Below are 18,401 nucleotides of genomic sequence, written 5' to 3' on the forward strand. Positions count from 1 at the left end.
ATGATTGGTCGGCTGTTGGTTTTTGGCAGAGAGTGGTGTCGAGGGTGCATGGCATTACAAAGTCCTTAAGATCTTGAAATTCTGTATTTCAGTAAGTGGTCTCCTTTCCACAAAGACCTTAACATACTGAATCCAAACATTCAAAGCTTTCTTCTAATCCCAGATTCTTGAACAGAAATTCTAATCCTCCCCTCAATTCTAAGTAATGTTCTTCGAGCGCTTCAGACCCTTCAGACCTTACCCCATAATGTGCAAAACTAGGTACTGGGGGAAGTCTGGTGTTCCCATAACACCAAGAGCAGAATCCATGGCCAGGACATACAAGAAACCGGGGAGATAGATGGGGAAAGACGAGACAGGAAGTAAAAACTGATTTTAAAATTAACACGGTGCACAAAAGACAGAACCTCCCAATTGAGTTGGTCTTTCACAATCGGGGTCAAGGTGTGGCCACATTGTACTGTAAGGTTTGCTACCTCGACCTGATGGAAAGGAGGACACGACAACACTGCAATTGGTTGAAAGGTTTACTTTTAAGAGACTCAGGTGGGAAAATAAGAAAAACAGACAAACAGGGAACCTGGAGAACAACTGTGGACCGGGGGTTCTGGGTAAGGTAGTTGGGGGAAGGAAATACAGGACCGGAATTGAGGGAAATTACTGAGTTAGTCAGGACCAGGGAAACTACAGGTGAATGCAGGAGACTGGGTCAGGGGGATGGAACAGGGGATGCTGGGAATTGTAGTCCAGTTAAGGGATGGCATGTGGCTGACGTTAATTCAGAAACAATGATCATGGCAACGGATGATCAGGTGCGAGTGACTTCATGTGAGAAGTGGCAAAATCTGGCAGTGAAATGAGGGCTGCAGACCTGCTTATAATGAAGAGGGTAAGCACAGGTGAAGCTGATCTGGTAATTAGGCCAGAGAAGCGTGGAGAGTCAATCGGTCCATTTATGGGCATAACAGGATGTGGCTGGGAAAAACAGAGTGGCAGGAGTGTGGCCAGGTGAGTATGAGTGAGAGACAGAGAGAACAGGGACAGAAAAAATAAAACAAACTGGGAAGGGTTAGGCAGAGAGCCTGACAAAGGGGGCGGCAGTCGCCTACGAACCCCAGGGTGGGTGGTTCGATTCCCAGTTCCTCCTGGCTACTTGCCGAGGTGTCCTTGGACAAGACACCGAAACCCTGTAGTGTAGCGCTGACATACTGTCTAGTAGCTGTCCACCCACAATTTCCCCAAGGGGATCAATAAAGTATTCATTAAAAACCCACAGAATGTACAGTATATAACTTATCTGTCAGATTTATTCTTAGGAAACTTCACAGGGAATGGGAGTTCTACTGATCACTGTGTGTTTGTGTGAGTGTGTGTGGCTTATCCCAGCTTACAGGGAGTTACTATAGCTTGTTAGTAGCCCTTGCACCAGTGGGGCTGTCAGGTTGTGTTAAGTGGCTATGCCATTAGCCAAGAAGGACAGAGAATCTATCTCACACATAGCAATCCCACAACTGCCACAAACGCAAGTGCAAGTACACATACAGCCTTGCTTTCAGCCTATACACTACCACAGAAATGTTCATTATTGTTAATTTGTAATAAAACTGGCTCGCGAGCAGTCTGATTCCTGAAGTGTTTCCAAAGTCTTTTATATAAGGGCACAGAAAGGCAGAATATAGTACTATTACTTAATGAATATGTTTACCCTGGACACTGAATAGAAAAACGAAAAAAAAAGCAAACATCTTCTCTTTTAATTATTTCCCTTTCTTTGTCTTTTAAATCCTTTGCTACCTATAAACCTTTTTACATACCATAACTATATGAAGTAAGTAAATTAACTTTAAGTTGACTATATGACCACATGGTGATGCCTATGAGATCTGGCAATGTTCACATACACTTCCCAACACTTCCCATCCAAGTTGATGGAGTTTGAAAGGGTGAGAACAATTGAAGCTTTAATTAAATCCAAAAGGGCTTCTATAAGGTACTGAATTAGGGATGCAAATACTTTTGTAAATGAGTAATACATTATATTGCGATAAATTCTACATTGAAAAAAAAAAACCCATTCAGGTACTGCATGAAAATAGCTTATCATAAGCAGAAACCGATAATCTGGTGATGTGAGTTGCTGGCTTGATGCAGTTATTGGAAACAAGGGAAATGCAGCCTTTGTTCACCTCAAATTTAGTTATTTAATTTAAGTTCTGTGCTATGTGTTGGTGTCCATACCAAGGAATAGAAGCAGATATTAATTTCATTACATTTAAAGTACTTAATAATCAAGTTCCATTATTTATTTGTGGTTTCCACACATTCCAAATATAGATCGAAAGGCAGAGCCTTTAGGTATCAAGCTCCTCTCCAGTGGAACCAGCTCCCAGTTCAGGTTTGGGAGGCAGACCTGTCTTCTCTTTTTTTCTTTTCTCTGAGCATGCGCAAGCGGTGAGAGTGGTGGAGGACACTTCTGGCGCGGAGCTTGAATTTTCTTTTCTCAGTCTGTAGCCAGGGAATAATTTCTCTTTGTGTTTTTGTGCATAATCATCTTCTTTGTTTGGTGTCACAATATTCAATTCAATTCAATTCAATTTTATTTGTATAGCGCCAATTTACAACAGAAGTTATCTCAAGGCACTTTACAGTGCAGGTTTAAGACCTTACAGAAAATATTTATACAAAAAATTATAGAAAAAACCCAACAATCCCATTTGAGAAAGCTTTAGGCAACAGTGGAGAGGAAAAACTCCCTTTAGAGGAAGAAACCTCTAGCAGTACCAGGCTCATAGTGGGCGGCCATCTGCCTCGACCGGTTGGGGTGAGTGGAAAGAGAAGAGAGAAGAGAACAGCAGGCAATAAAGACAACAACAAGCATCAAGAACATTGGGCAGATGAACTGGATTCTGGAGATGTACAGAGAGAGGGAGACAGAGAGGAGGAAACACAACTAAAAGAGAGAGAAGACACAAAGTTAATGACATGCAATGGTGGCATTTGCATTGATACAGGAGAAAGGAGAGAGGAGAGGAGCTCAGTTTATCAGTAGAGGTCCCCCAGCAGATTAAGCTATATCAGCATAACTAAGAGATGGTTCAGAGTCACCTGATCCATCTCTAACTATAAGCTTTATAAAAAAGGAAAGTTTTAAGTCTAGTCTTAAAACTTTCGACACAATATGTATTGAGCTGTGTTTCACCACTGGTTGTTGCCGATAATGGTGTCCGCCGAGATGCCACCTGTGTCGATTCAGCATGGAGTAGTGGGGTAGTAGCTAGTGTAGTGTCTGATCCTACCATAACAGTGGAACAGGTGATGGGTGCGTGAGGAGCTTGAACACAGTAATCTGCCACTTGCCTCATGAATAAATAAGGAAGTGGTAGTATTTTTGAAGGAGGAAAGATTTGTGCATCAGCCAATCGAGAATACCCCTGAATGGCCTGTTTGTTCAGGTGTTCCTTTTTCCTTCCGTGCCGTCCACCAAAATTACTATCTCTAGTGAGATGCTTCGGTAAATTTCTGACCAGCATGAAATCTGTGAGTTTGGGGTGTATTGATCCTAAACCTCTCATGTTCTGTCCCTCTGCAGGCAGGTCTATATGTTTTAAGATTCACCATCACAGAAACTGGACGTGTTGTTTAGAGTGAAATATGAAGGTGGATTCTATATAGTTTATGCTAGCTCAAGTCACAAGCACTTTGTCTGTCCACACAAACAGCCGGTGGTGCAGGCGGCTGTGGGTCACTCTGACCTGTTACCTGCAGAACACACTGAGATAGGTGAAGACACTCTGCGGCAGCAGCTGAACAGACAGCTGTTGTTGACAACGATGTAAATGCGGAAAACGGACAGGGCAGGGCCAGCTCCACAGTAGTTGAGAAGGGTGAGAGGGATGGTTGAGCGGGCAAGGACACTGGGTCCGTGTTTGCAGAGGCTTCTCCCCGTGTAGTCATGTTTTCAGTGAAGGTGATGACACGGACTATGACACAGTTTCTGATACTGCATCTGCGGTTGAAGAGTGTGGGCGTAGTGGAGACTTGTATTTTATTGATGAAATAAATAGGTTCCTGAATGAGACCTTTGGTAGATCTGTAAAACTATTTGCCTGTTTTTGATATTTCGATAGCAAGAAATTAATTACATCTGTAGCCGTGCTGCAAACAACCTGTGGTCTGGATATTTTGGATGAAAAGAGACGCTTTTGTTTCAATAAATGCTGAAATAAACAGCGATGCTTATTGTCTAGTTAATGTTTATGCACCAAATCAGGTCCCAGAAAGGGTTTCTCTAAACATTTGAGAAGGCAAATTTATTCATATGATCTGGATTACAGGATTTGGGAGAGGATTGGGACTGCACAATAGATTTTAGCTTGGATAGGATTGGTCAAGAACCTTTTTTTTTTTTCCGGGATCAGTCTGAAGAAAATTATTCAATGCTTTGACATGGTAGATGCATGAAGACTTAAGCATCCTACAGTTAAACAATACACATGGGTCAAGGTGACTGACAATAGGGTAAGTGCTGCTAGGTTGGACAGATTTTATGTATCAAGCAATGTTAGGCTGAGGTTAGTTGACAATACCATTAATCCAGTAGGGTTTTTATTGGAGGGGTAGAAAGAGGAACTTTAATTCACTTAGTCAGTTGTAGGAGGTTGGCAAGACACAGACATGTTTTTTAATTAGCAGTATACATTTGATTTTACAGATAAAATAAAAAAAATAGTCCAAGAGTTGGAAGAAGACGTAAGACAAATTGAATATAGTTTTCAGAAGGGATCTGATCCTGCAAAGATTGATACTTTTAAGAACAATCAAAGTTTTTTTTAGCAGGAAAGGGTGAAGGAGGCTTTGGTGAGATCCCCTTTCAGTCAAGGATATGGATACTCCCACTTCTTTTTTTAGAATTGAGCTTGGGGAACTGTCTGCAGCAGTGGGGCAGCTGATCTCAGGTGCACCAGGAATAGATGGCTTAACAATAGACTTTTTTTTTAAGTTTTTTTGGACCAGTATTGGACCAGATTTTTATGAAGTGCTTAAAGAGTGTTACTGTGATGTCTGCCTGGAGGTTTGAAGTGGTCTACTAATGGTTTTACTGTGTTCAAGTGTTGCATTTTCAATCCCTAGCAGAAGTAAAAGCCTCGAGGTGGGCCTAGTCCCCAAAGGGTTGCTGGTGGAGTTTGTAGAAGCTGCCCATTAGAAAATGGACAGCTGACCTCTAATAGAGGATCATACATGGAGCAGTAGCTACCAACACACACATTGCACACATGGAGCCAGGTCATCCTAACATCTGCCCATTTTGCTCAGAGACAGAGATTGTTTATTGATTGCCCCAGACTGAAAGGTCTATTTGATTTATGCAGTCTTGGTTAGTAGGTTTTCATGAGGGTTTTTCATTTAAGTTATTCATTTTTGGTCCACAGTACACAGTGAAGAAGAAAGGGATAGACACTCTGGCTGAACTTTGTGTAAGTAAATAAAATCTTAGAGAATAAGGGTGTGGGTTCAGTGGATCCTGAACACTAGCAAGGGGCTAGTGGCAGCTCGCCTCACACGAGTATTCTTATTATAAAATCATAGGTAAACTTGGCCTGTTTGAAAGTATATGGGCTGTTGCAGGTGTTCTTTGCACCCTGTGTCCTGCTGGGGTGTTAGTTTTGTCTTTTGAAGCTTATGTTTTTTATTGCAAATGTGTTGACTCCAGTCAAGACTCCGTCTTGCTGTACCCTTCTGCAGGCATCTCCCTCCTGCAAGCTGTATTTTCCAGTGCAGTTGCTGGACATACCAACCTGCCCAATGTTTTTGCTGCTTGTTACCTGCTGTCAAGGCAGATGGCTGCCCACTCTGAGCATGGTTCTGCTGGAGGTTTCTTCCGTTAAAGGGAGTTTTTCCTTTCCACTGTTGCCTAGTGCTTGCTCATGTGGGATTGTTGGGTTTTCCATATAATTGTGTATACAGTTATATTTTGAAAGGTCTTAAACTGTGCCTTGAGATGAGTTTAGTTGTGATTTGGCACGTTACAAATAAAATTGAATTGAATTGAATATCCATTATTTGACATCAAACTTAAATGTCTTCAGTGTACAGTAAAAACAAACAAAAAAGATTATTCTGTTCACCATATCATCCTCAGCATCACTTCAATCATCATCAATACTGCTATTTTAATGAGAGATAGCTGGATTATTTAATGTCAGGGATTGTCAAGCAAACTTTTTTCATTGAAACTAAAATAAAAATTTAATTTTGTGTTAAAGTAATAAAATAAAATAAAATAAAATGGATAGACACATTTTGCATTACTTTATGTATGAACTTCCAAGTCTTCCAGTTTTCTCAGTTTCTATATCCTTTGGTCATCATCATGTTTTGATGATTTTCACAGAGGGAATAAAGAGGATCATCAAATTCTGAATGACTGAAAGACTCTTATTAAAACTGTACAGAAGGGGAAAGCTAAAGGTCAAAAGATTGAAAGGAGAAAGGTCTAAGATTCCCTTAGTATGAGTTATCATCCCCATAGATTTATTATGGATCTCTGGCCTTAACTGCATTAATATTAACCATTTGCCTTGTTTCCCCTCTCTCTTCCTGTCTTCCAGAGTCTGCAGCTCTTCTCTCAGGGACGTTCTTCTGCAGCCCTCTGCTGATTACAGGCCTGCCTGGCATCTCTCATCCATATCATTCCTCTTTCTATCCACCCTTCTTTTCCCTGCCATGAAGGGCCTGTCCAGTAGTCGGGGTCACCATCACTTGGTCTCCTATGAGCCATCATATGATCCACTGGGTCACCATGTTGACCGCAAGCCATATTTGATCAGTCAGATGGACATGCCCATACCCATTCCCATGCCACATCCAGCTGAGTTGCCCTACTATAATGCTCAGCGTACCTCGTACCCCTCTGACAGCAACAGCATCGTCCCATATGGAACCTTCCCAAGGAGGTGCCACTCCACCTCCTCATCTCACCATCCTGAGGTAAAGGATGAGTGTATGGCCATGGTACCATATATGGGAGGAGGAGGAGGAGGGGGGGGAGGTGGAGTAGGCTATGGGGGTAAAACGCCCACCCGGGTACCAGCAAACTTTGCTGACCCGTTTGAGCGGCAGTCCTCATTTTCCAGAGATGGCTACCACACACTGCAGTACAAACGAGGAGTGCTGGCCCACAGTGGGGGGATGGGGGCCAACAACGACAGCCCAGGGAGAATTCGCCACCTGGTTCACTCAGTCCAGAAACTCTTCACCAAGTCACATTCATTGGAGGGCCCACACCATACACAATCCTCCAAGGGGGCCAATAATGGGAGCGTTAATGGTGGTGGTGGTGGTGGAGGAGGTGGTGGTGGTGGTTCAAGGGCCAGCCCAGAAGGTGAAACTCCACCAGTGGGAGTGCGCCACCGGAAGCGCAGCAAGAGCCGTGAGCGCTGTCGATCAGCGGAGCCCAAGCATCGAAGCCACCATCATCACCACCACCAGCTCCACGGCTCAGCATCTGCTCCGGGCTCCGGATATTGGAGCTCAGATGACAACCTGGAACGGGAGCTGTGTCTCTACCACCCTCACCACCACCAACCGCCACCCTCACCCTCCATTTCCCCCTCGCCCATAGCCATGACAATGGGGCGGTACCCCAACAACAATCACTCTGACAAGTTCCCCCAGACTCCCCTACCTGGTCTCTCCTCCTCACAGTCTCAGCATTATTTTATGATGGACCCTTACAGCACACTCAACAAGCACACACACGCCCATGCACACCATGGCCACACACACCAACATTCAGCACTCAAAGCCTCCCGGAGCAACAATGATGTGAAGTATGCAGCATCATCGACAGGTCTCCCAGTTAGTGGTAACAGCAATAACAGCGGTGGCGGTATCGGTGGAGGAAGTGGCCCCTTGCTGCCACTGGGTCTTGTGGACGGGCCCCTTGTGAAGAAAGGGGCATGGTCATCGAGTCTAACGGTGAGCAGGGCCCGAGAGGTCTACACCAACAACAGCAGCCACAACCAGCTACGAGCCAGCGCAGGATCCGGTAACCTAAACCTAGATAGAGCTCTAGTCAAATCTAAGGGCAGTCAGCAGCAGGAGCGCTCTTGCCATTTCTTACAGGTAAATAATTCCTCCCCAATTCCCATTCGAAACCAGTTGATTCACCCCTCTTCCTTCTGTACACTCCCTTTTCTCCACAATTTCTCCTCACCAATGTTTCCTCTAATTCAGTGGTATCCAGTGCTGTGGAGTAATTAGAGTTTTAAAATATCCCAATGGCAAAATCATTTCACTAGAAGTAAGATTCTCTTGTTGGTTAGGTCCATAAATAATGGAAGAAATACAAGTTTTATAGGAATTTGTCCTCTGTACATCAACATGTGAAGTGTACATACAATAAAGACCATGGGAATGTCCATCCATTATACCATTAGGAAAGAGATGGGTTCTGTGTCCCAGAGATGAACGTGCTTTGGTGCAAAATGTGCGCATCAACCCCAGAACAAAAGCAAAAGACCTGTGTAAAACTGATCATTACATTATTCATACTAAAACAAGTCCTGAACAGACATGGGCTGAAAGGTCATTCAGTGAAGAAGAAGCTTGTACTCTAAAAGCAACATAAATAGCCAGATTACAGTTTGCAAATGCAAAGATCTTAATTTGTGGAGACATGTTCCATGGTCTGATGAAACTAAAATGTAGCTGTTTGGTATAATGACCATTACATTTGGAGGAAAAGTAGGGAAGCATTAAGCAATTTTTTTTAATTATTCAAATTATTTTGGTAATGTTAACCTAACTTAACTAAAACAGAAAGGTTTAGTCAGAGAGTGAGAAAATGTGTTGTATTTTTATACAGGTTTCCACTGTAATTACAAAAATAAGGACTGCCTTAAAAAAAGTCTTTGGCAGTCATTGGATGCCGGAAGTCTAAAAAAAATGGACATGACCAAATGCTGGGTTTTTTCCTCTTGAAATGCTTTGCCAGACCTTTATTGCAACTGCCTTCAGCTGCTACTTGTTTGTAGGTCTTTCTGACTCTTAAGTCTTGCTAAATGTTTTGGGTCATCATCCATCTGCAGTAAACCGTGTTTTGCAACATTTTGTCATCATCTGTATTGTATAATTTCAAATTCAATGTGGTGTTGTACAGAGGACAGTTTTCAAAAAACTAATCTTCACTGCATCATTTTTCAACCTAACTGTACATTAAAAATCATAGTCTTCTATTCCCACAATTTTTAGATCAGGATTGCCATAGTTAGAACTTGCTAGTGTTACTCATAACTCTTAATCTTGAATTTATTAGAATCAAATGTAGTTTACAGTAGAAGACAATTATTATTTGTTAATAATATTAATAATAATATAACACCAACAACAATAATAATAATATGTATTATATATCGTAATTATTCATGTAAGAGTCAGTATTGTGAGCTGAAAGAGCTCTGAATAATGGATAAAAATTAGTTTCTTATTGTAGTTGAATATTCTATTTCTGTTTTCATAATTTCATGATTTCATGATACAGTTAGAGACTTAGGTCTGTGGAAGGGGGATACAGCTGCAGAGTTGCAATTGAAAGTTTGACAGCACAACCTTACATCCTTGTAATGTATGATAGTTTTCAGATTGAACAAGGGTTCAAGGGATGTTTGGGTTGGCATACATGACAACTAAGCAGAGATTAGTGTATCTCCAGTTAGTGGACTAGTTATGTGTGAAAGTCCAGTCTATACAAACTCAGTCTTTGCATGTCTTCGCGTTTGGTTGGAATGACAAATACATTTTTATGGCTACTAGGCATGACTGAATACCACTAGCTAAGGCTGGGGTTACACAAAAGCTAGTAAGGGCTTTAGCCATCATTCAGTCTAAAGCTTTCTCAAAATATTAGAATTTAGAGTCATAGACATACCTTCCAGGTTTGGTTTTACTCTACCCCTTGGCCTGAATAGACTTGTTAGGTGAAACAAAGGGTGGGGAGGATGTGAAGGATGTAATAGTCACACTTCTGCCCAACCCCCCTTAACACCTAAAATGAGTAGTTAAGTGTGTAAAAATACTGTAGTGCGTCCACAGCTTTAGAAGGAACATTGCTCCCTATAACCAGTCTATTTTCTTCCCAAGAACCCCAAAGCCACATCCTACTTCCACCACTACTTCCCTCCTGCCTTTCTTCCACTCACCCAACTCACTGCCACACTTTTTATCCACCTAACCCCTTGTAACCCACCTCCACCTCCTTTACTTCTTCTTGGTTCGGAGTGCCTCCCTTTTCCTTCTCCTCTTCCTCCTCTTTCCTCCTTTTGAGTTGAAGAGAGAAGTAAGTGCAGAGCCAGTAGCAGCCTTACTCTCTGAATGCTAGGTAAAACATGAACTCATGAAGAATGACATTCTTTCCTGTTTGTAGACCTCATTTTTAATTAGTGCTTTCCTTCCAGCCTTTCTAAGTGTTATCTTGCGTTGCTTCACAGTATTTGTCTATATGGCTTGTTTTGGTGTGCTGTGTTGACTTGTAGTGTTGTGAGGGGTGTTATCTGCCTTGAAAAAGCATAAAGGTTTCATATGTTTGGCAATTTGATCAGCTCAATTAATTGTGCCTTCTATGTTTAGTATTTGTATTAATATCCCATTCACTTTACCTAAATGTTGTTGTTTTATATCAGTAGATTGCCCCACTCAGTAAACTTCTAACATTACTAAAAACAAGGCACAATGTTGTTTGAGATGAAAATGCAAATATGCAAATATTATGCAAAGAATGAATGACTGCATGAGTAAATTATAAAGACACGTGAACATGTGATTCTTCTATCTACTACCTGCTTACACCTTCCACTAGTGGTAGTGAGTTCCTAAAGTGAACAACTATATTCTAATGTGATAACTAAAATCTAATTTACTTTTATCCTCAAACTAATTGTCATGGTACAAATAGAATATTTTGTGTCAAAACAATATTACAACTGAGTCTTTGACACAAGCATCAAGCATCCAATCCTAAGCTCCATTGATTGACAGAAGCTGTTTAGGCGAAAACAAATGAAGGATGTAGATTTCTGCTCTACTGTGTGCTGTGTTTGATTATCTTGTTTCTTGTATTATCTTGTACTTAAAAGTGTGTATTTGTCTGTGTGTATGATTAGGAACTCTTTTGCAGGTCTGTACACTAAACATACTAGTCTCCTACTCGTCAATACATCCCACACAGAGGTTCCACAGTGAAATCTTTCCAGCAGCTACAAGTTTAGGATCGCCTAATCAAGCAAGATCAGTGAAAAAAGAGATAAGAGTATAGCATGGCTGCGTAGTTGTTGCTGATAGTATTAGTAATGTGAAAACCACTTTGCCCATACTTAGAGTGACAGTCTTAACTGTCCAGATAACCCAGGGCATTGCATGTCCACTGTTTTTACTCGTTATTGTTATTTTTACAACAGTCAAACCTTTCACTGAACAGGATTCTTTTTGACTCTGACCACCTACAAGAGCAGATGAGGACTGCTTGTTGTTGTTGGTTGGAGACCAAGTCTGAGTAGTAGCCACCTTTTGCTTTTATGACAGCTTTGCACACTCTTCTCTCAGTCAGCCTAATGATGTAGTCACCTGGAATGAATTTTTCAGAGTTTCCAGAGGTGTTGAGTATGGTGGCCACAAAAAAATCTTTACATTGTTTGCCAAAAAAATATCTTTACATTTAAAAAAAGACTTGATACTGGCTTAGTGTTTCATGTATGTGTGGCTAGCTAACTGTCCTATGGATTGTTAGGCAACAAGTATTTAGAAGAAGAAGAAGAAGAAACACCTTTATTTTGTCATTTGTCACATTTTACAGATGAAATTTGTCTCTGCATTTAACCCATCCCCTGGGGGGGAGGAGTGGGCAGCTACATGCAGCACCCGGGGAGCTAGCGTGGAGTGTCTCGCTCAAGGACACACCTGGTGTCTGTGGTGGGGTTTGAACCCCGAACCATCTGCATCCAAAGCAGATGATACCCACTGAGCCACCAGGCCACATCGATCTCTACCACCACTGGTGGTAGAGTATCTATCACTATCTACCTCTGTGTAATGTCACACCCATAAGAAAAGTTGGCTTAACCACCCAAGGAAAACTACAACAAGAACAGATGTCATCTTGAAACGTGAGGTGATGAAAAATCCATGGATGACAGCTGCTGAATTAAAGATAAAGCTAACAGATCTTCTCCAGAGTGCTTCTTCACGCACTATCCAGGACCGGCTCTAGAAGTACCTGGGATGTCTGGCTTGGCGTGCTGCCAAGAAGACACTTTTATTAAAGGCAATAAAGACAAACGGATGAACTGCAAATTATATCAACACTGGACATCACAGGACTAGAGGAAAGGGATTTTTTTTCTGATTTAGACTTGTGAGAGAAGGGTCCAAAGTTGTGCATCAGCCAAGTGTTATGTCCAGCTATGACGCATTTTACACTGTTATAACTGTTAAACAGCCTGACAGTGGGATAGTGTGGGGTGCATTTAGTGGTAATTTGGTGAGAGGGGGCCTGTACTTCCTCCCCAAGAATTAAACTATGAACGGAAGCAGGTATTTAACAGTTTTGCACCAACATCTGATGTCGTTTGGCACATTCACTTGTACGCACATTTCATGCATGATGTGGCTCTGGCAGACAAGACCAAGGCAGTTAATAAGTGGCAGAAAGACAAATAAATCTCAGTGCTTCACTGGCCAGGTAACTCCCCTGACCCTGAATATAAGTAAGTAAACAATTTGGTTGTATTTTTATTTTTATTGCAGTCACTGTACTTGTTGGCTACTTTCCCTCACTCTTTGGTCCAATTCATCCCAAATCTTCTCAAACGAATTCAGATTGGATAATACTGGAGGCCAGGTCATCTGATGCAGCACTCCATTAGTCTCCTTCTTGGGCAAATAGGGCCCACATAACCTAGGTGTGTTTGGTGTCAGAGCACCCCCACATCATCTCAACTCCACCTCAGTGCTTCTCAGTAACAGTAACAGTAACAAGTACACTGCAGTTGAAGACAAAAATCTTTGGACTCATCAGGAAAAACGTCATTAATGTCCAATCATTCTGTTTTTTGGATCGAGTTCTTGTTGTTTATAAAAAGGATTTTAAAGTAAGTAATGACTCCTTTGCTGCAATTGCTGTAAATCTGGCTGGTATTTCTAATAAACTTCTAATAAACTAATTCTCTGCAGCAAAGCAGCAACATGACTCACTGGTAGAGGCAAATAGCTGTATTAGCAATGGTAAAAGAAAAAAAAGGGAAGCAATACCCATTCCTTTTGGCTATATATGTACAACAGCAAATAATTATTTTCAGCATTTCAACAACACGGCTGCTGGCTGCATGGTCCAGTACCTGCTATTCTTGAAACTGCTGCATTAAGACATCAAAACAGCCTAGTGTTGCCAAGGAAACGATGTACAGGCGATGATATAATCTACAAAGTACATGCTTTAAACACACTATATATACACTGAATGTAACATGCACAATAACTTATTTCTTAAAATTTAGACAGAGAGAGAGAATTGGTTGACAGAAATACATCAGATGTAACCACAGAAAGTGGTGTTCCACTGCTCCTCGGCCAATAGCAAAGAGCTGCAGTGGAAGTGAGGCCTGTGCGTGGGTGAAAAGTGCTGCTGAAGCTACTGCAGCTGGTCTTTTCCCCGCATTCTCTTATTATAGCCAAACTGCTCATTTGTGTCTCTTTGACGTCACGCGCGCACACACACATTCAGAGAGAGAGAGAAAGAGAGCAAGACAGACATGTAGACCAGCGTATCTGTTCAGCTTCTTTCTCTTGGTGATTCATATATAATTAGTCAGGGTAGGGGTGCAATTCTTCTGCTGTCTGTCTGTTGTTGTCTGTCTCACTTCTCACTCTCACTCTGGTTTTTAGTCTAAAGGTAGTATGTATGACAAACACTGCTGGAATTGCTCTAGCTGGCACAAAAGGTATGGCTAATTAAAAATAATGAGCTAAAGTAGGTTGTATAAAGACAGACCACAGACTATAAGAACTACTTAACATACTGTTATTATTATAAACTCTCAGTTCACTAGGCTTGGTGAGACCCACTGGTCTCCAGACAAAAGCAGTCACATGTACAGTACTTAAGCCCATACAGGCCTCTGACTTGTCTGAGGATACAAGCTTTCATACTTTTCTTTAGTTGCCTATTTAAAAATCTTTTGAGACTAATCAGTGGGGCTCTATTTCAGCATTAATAGGCCTTACACAGCCTTCAGCCCTTTCTCCTGCAATGAGGTGATACTGGATGTATACATTTAGAGTATGTTTTGAAAGAAACATTCAACAGGTTTCTGTTTTCTGTTATTACAATAAAAATATCAATTTACTGAACTGGCTTTAGATTAATATTTTAATAATGATTGTGTCAATTTCAAGTTCAATGGCAATGTATTTTCACCAGAATATTCAATATTGCTATACAAAACAAGCATTGCTATATCAATGAGCACTTCAGACGGGGACCAGAATCACTCAGTAGTATAAAAGAGTGCATAATTCACTCACGTATTAATGAACACTTCAGACGGGGACCAGAATCACTTAGTAGTATAAAAAAGTGCATAATTCACTCATTTAAAAAAAGTGAACAAAAAAGAAATATTTTTATATATTCATGTATATTTTGTTGTCCAGGCTATGAGAAAAATATACTGTAAAACCAGCTTTTATTGTGTAAAGCCTCAGGAAAACCACAACACAAATTACTCCTTCCTTTTACAAGTCAACATATTGAAAACTGTTTGTGCAAGATGGGCTTATAACGCATACAGTTGCAGATTCTTTTATTGATCATATTTTTTCATTTAATACCAGTGTTGTGTATCCACACATGCACTTTTATTTTCAAATGACCTGCTATAGCTCTGGAAAAAGCAACTTTTAAAAATAAATTTTATTGTCATCAATAAGCTGTACAAACTGAATTTCACTATATCTGAATTTGTACATTTCATTCACTTCATTCACTGACATGCAAACTACATGCTCTCCTTTGCTCATGTATGGACTTGGTTCAGTGTTGGTGACCTGAGCTGACTCCTGGAAAACAGAAGTATGGGTGTGTTAATTAGCCAGAAAACATTTTCAGAGCAACCCAAACTGTGTACTGTTTTTGTCATTTCACTGCATGTTTGCTGTATTTTTATTGGTTCCATGTGTCTTCAGGATAGTTTATTGATCCAGTGTGGTGGCTGGGACTTAGATGGAAATGGAGTGGATCCTCCTGACACTATCCTGTGCACTTGCTTATTAGGTACCTCAGGATGAGTGGGGCAGCTTTTCTCCTCTGGGGAAGGAGGACGACATCCCATGTCGGAGGATGAGAAGCGGCAGCTATGTCAAAGCCATGGCTGAAGATGACAGTGGAGACTCTGATGGGAGTCCCAAACCCTCTCCCAAGATCCAGGCACGTCGGGCCAGCTACCTAAAAGCCACACAGCCATCACTGACTGAGATGACCACTCTACAGTAAGAAAAAAATTATAATTAATTTATTAATAAATTATAATTTTGTTGTTTTACTCTACTTTTACGGAAGTTGAGTCATCTGGACAGGCAACTGGACTTCCTTTTGTTAGGTTGAAACGCTTCGCTACTCATCCAAGTAGCTTCTTCAGACTGAAGAATGTTCACCAATTTACTCTACTTTGTTTTTGAATTAAATAAAATTTAAGCCAACTTTAAATTGACACAGCTATATCAAGCTACATTTAGATTTAGACTGTTAAGGTCATGTGACAGTTTCAACCACTACTGGACTCAAGGAGAAGACAACAGGCTACGACTGGTTAAAAAAAGGTTTATTTTAAGTAGCTCGGGTGTACAGAAGGAGTTCCGGGAATCTGGTGAGAAGAGGATCTGATTTGGGGACAAGAGATGTAAAAGGAGCAGAGGAGAGTCAGGCTAAGCAGGTGCAGTGAATGAGAAATCGTGCAACTGAGACTCACTATTGAGATAGTAGTGAAAACCAGGAAGTAACCCGGAAAAGGTGTCACACTACAAGAGAATTCTGGAAGGTGTAGTCCACATAATGGCGAATAATGGGAAGGGCTCAGGATAGAATAGAGGATGAGAGGTGATTAAATGAGGCAGAAACTGGGGGGGGGGGGGGGGGGGGGGGGGGGGTGGTGCAGGCTAAATGAGGCTGGAGAGGGATTATAGCAGTAAACACAGGCTCATTATGAAATTCACGATCTAAGAGACAGTCCAGCTGTAAACATGTAACAAAATCCAGTGTAGCAATCAGAAAGGCAAACAAATCCAAAATCCACAATTCAAAGAGAATGATCCACAGATCAGGTCAACTTACAGGTAGCAGGTTAGAGTTGCTTCAACAATGAATGCAGACAATGTGGCGGGGAAGAGAGGGCTGCAGTTCTGCTTATCAGAGAGTGTCTAAGAACGAGTGGAATTGATCAGGTAATCAACGGGAGAGAGTGGAGAGGCACAGACAGAGAGCAATGATAATACCATATATGGTATTAAGTGTGGCTAGAGACCATGACAGTTCAAATTCAAAACCATTTAGTTTTGGATGTAGCATGAGCAGACTTTTGACAGACAGAAAATATTAAGGCTGTGGTGTTGTAACTCAGCTTATGCATGGTAAAGTCATTTAAATCCACTAATATTTATTGCTGAGGTAGCTAATTTCACAAGAGATCAACTTATAAAAGAAACTATGCAATGAACTTCACTAGTTTGTTTCTGCAGTTAAAACAGTGATTTAAAAAACAACTACAGAAGAAAACACCATTGTTGTGGAAATGTGGCTCCAGCAATCATGTTAAAATTACTTCATAACACATGATAATAAGATCATTAATGTTCCTCCCACTGATATGAAGTTGCAGCCACAACATAGCATCTTATGGCTACCTTAGTAAATTGGTGTCATTGTATTTTAGTTTCCTGAAAGTCACCAGAGGGGATCTATCCGTTTTAAATTGACTATTGTTTGAAATCAGAATGAGCTTCATTAGCAAAGTATCTTTGCACATGGTAAGAATGAGACTTGAATTGTACGCATTGAGTGAGAAACATAATTTTTTGTCAGGAGTCAGAGGATTTGTGAAGTTAGTGCTGTATCCAAATTTCATATCATTAGCATTGTCAACTACTGAACATATCACACATCAGTGATCTTTGTTTTAGTTATGAAGTGAAACTAAACTGAATTGTAATGTATTTTCACATGGTTTGCTGTTCAATATTTCCGTTCAGGGATTAATAATGCTTATCTTATCTTAGCAATTGGAAGTTTTGGAGGTCTGATGTTTTTACAGTCAGGAGGAAAATCATTGTTTCAAAGATGGCTTACTGGATTTAAATTAGAATAATGTAATTATCAATTAATAAAAAAGTCTTATATTCTTTATTGTATTAGACTTTGTGTTTCTGTCACATGAAAATTATAGGACACTATGAAACAACCCTAACCCAAAATATGTTATGCAATCTTGACTGCTATATTTACAAAACAATATAATGAATAAACCAATGTTCATCCCTTTCTTCACTGTGTCAGGATTTCAACGGAGCACTCTCCCAAACTGCAAATCAGAAGCCACAGTTACCTGCGTGCGGTGAGTGAGGTTTCAATCAATAGAAGCCTGGATACTCTGGACCCCAAAACTCTGCTCGACCCCAAATCGCTGCTGTCCTCACCTCAATATCGTTCACGCAATGAAAGCTACATGAGGGCCATGAGCACCATCAGTCAGGTTGGTTACCAGTACTACCGCATTTATATCTTCAGTCTATCCTACCTAATCTTTTCAACTCAAATACAACAAAGACTAGGGCGACTTTAGCATAATGCTATTGTTTTGATATCTGTTTCGATATGCACAATATCAAAACAGATATCATGCCATATAGATGGATATGCATCCATCTATATGGCAGATGCTTGTTCACTGGTGTCCAATACAGATAGTTTTAAAATGAACAACTTGGAATAGACCATATAATAAAACAAACAAACTTAGCTAAATAACCAAGAATTGCAATGCCAGCATCAGCAAAGAAGTTGAGTTTGTTCAGTTGCCATGCATCTGTATTTCCATTCCTTCAAAGTCACCATTGCCTCATATCGTCTTATTGTTGTGAATTTGATTTCACTGGAACGCTTACAGGAATTCTATTATTGTACATATGGGTCCTAGCATGTTATGTTAACATGATTGGTTACCAGTAACATACTGTACAACTGCAAGGCGGTTATTGTTTGGCTTGTTGGTGTTTTTTCTTGCAGTGCTGCTAAATTTGAGCAACTAAGTAAATAAATGATAGAACTCAATAAGATTCTAAATTTAAAAACAGAGCACCTA

At 40.7% G+C, this 18,401-nt stretch overlaps 1 protein-coding gene across 1 annotated transcript in view; it reads left to right on the top strand.

Moving 5' to 3' along the window:
* The window catches only part of dlgap1a (discs, large (Drosophila) homolog-associated protein 1a), a 109,071-nt gene that overhangs the window by 45,295 nt on the left and 45,375 nt on the right, over window positions 1–18,401 (top strand). The window contains exons 2-4 of the mRNA XM_026373572.1: window positions 6,609–8,124; window positions 15,323–15,537; window positions 17,597–17,792. Coding sequence (XP_026229357.1) covers window positions 6,724–8,124; window positions 15,323–15,537; window positions 17,597–17,792 — 1,812 coding nt within the window. The 5' untranslated portion in view covers window positions 6,609–6,723. The remainder of the gene's footprint in view (window positions 1–6,608; window positions 8,125–15,322; window positions 15,538–17,596; window positions 17,793–18,401) is intronic.

Source organism: Anabas testudineus, chromosome 17 (genome assembly GCF_900324465.2).
Source record: "Anabas testudineus chromosome 17, fAnaTes1.2, whole genome shotgun sequence".
Classification (NCBI taxonomy): domain Eukaryota; kingdom Metazoa; phylum Chordata; class Actinopteri; order Anabantiformes; family Anabantidae; genus Anabas; species Anabas testudineus.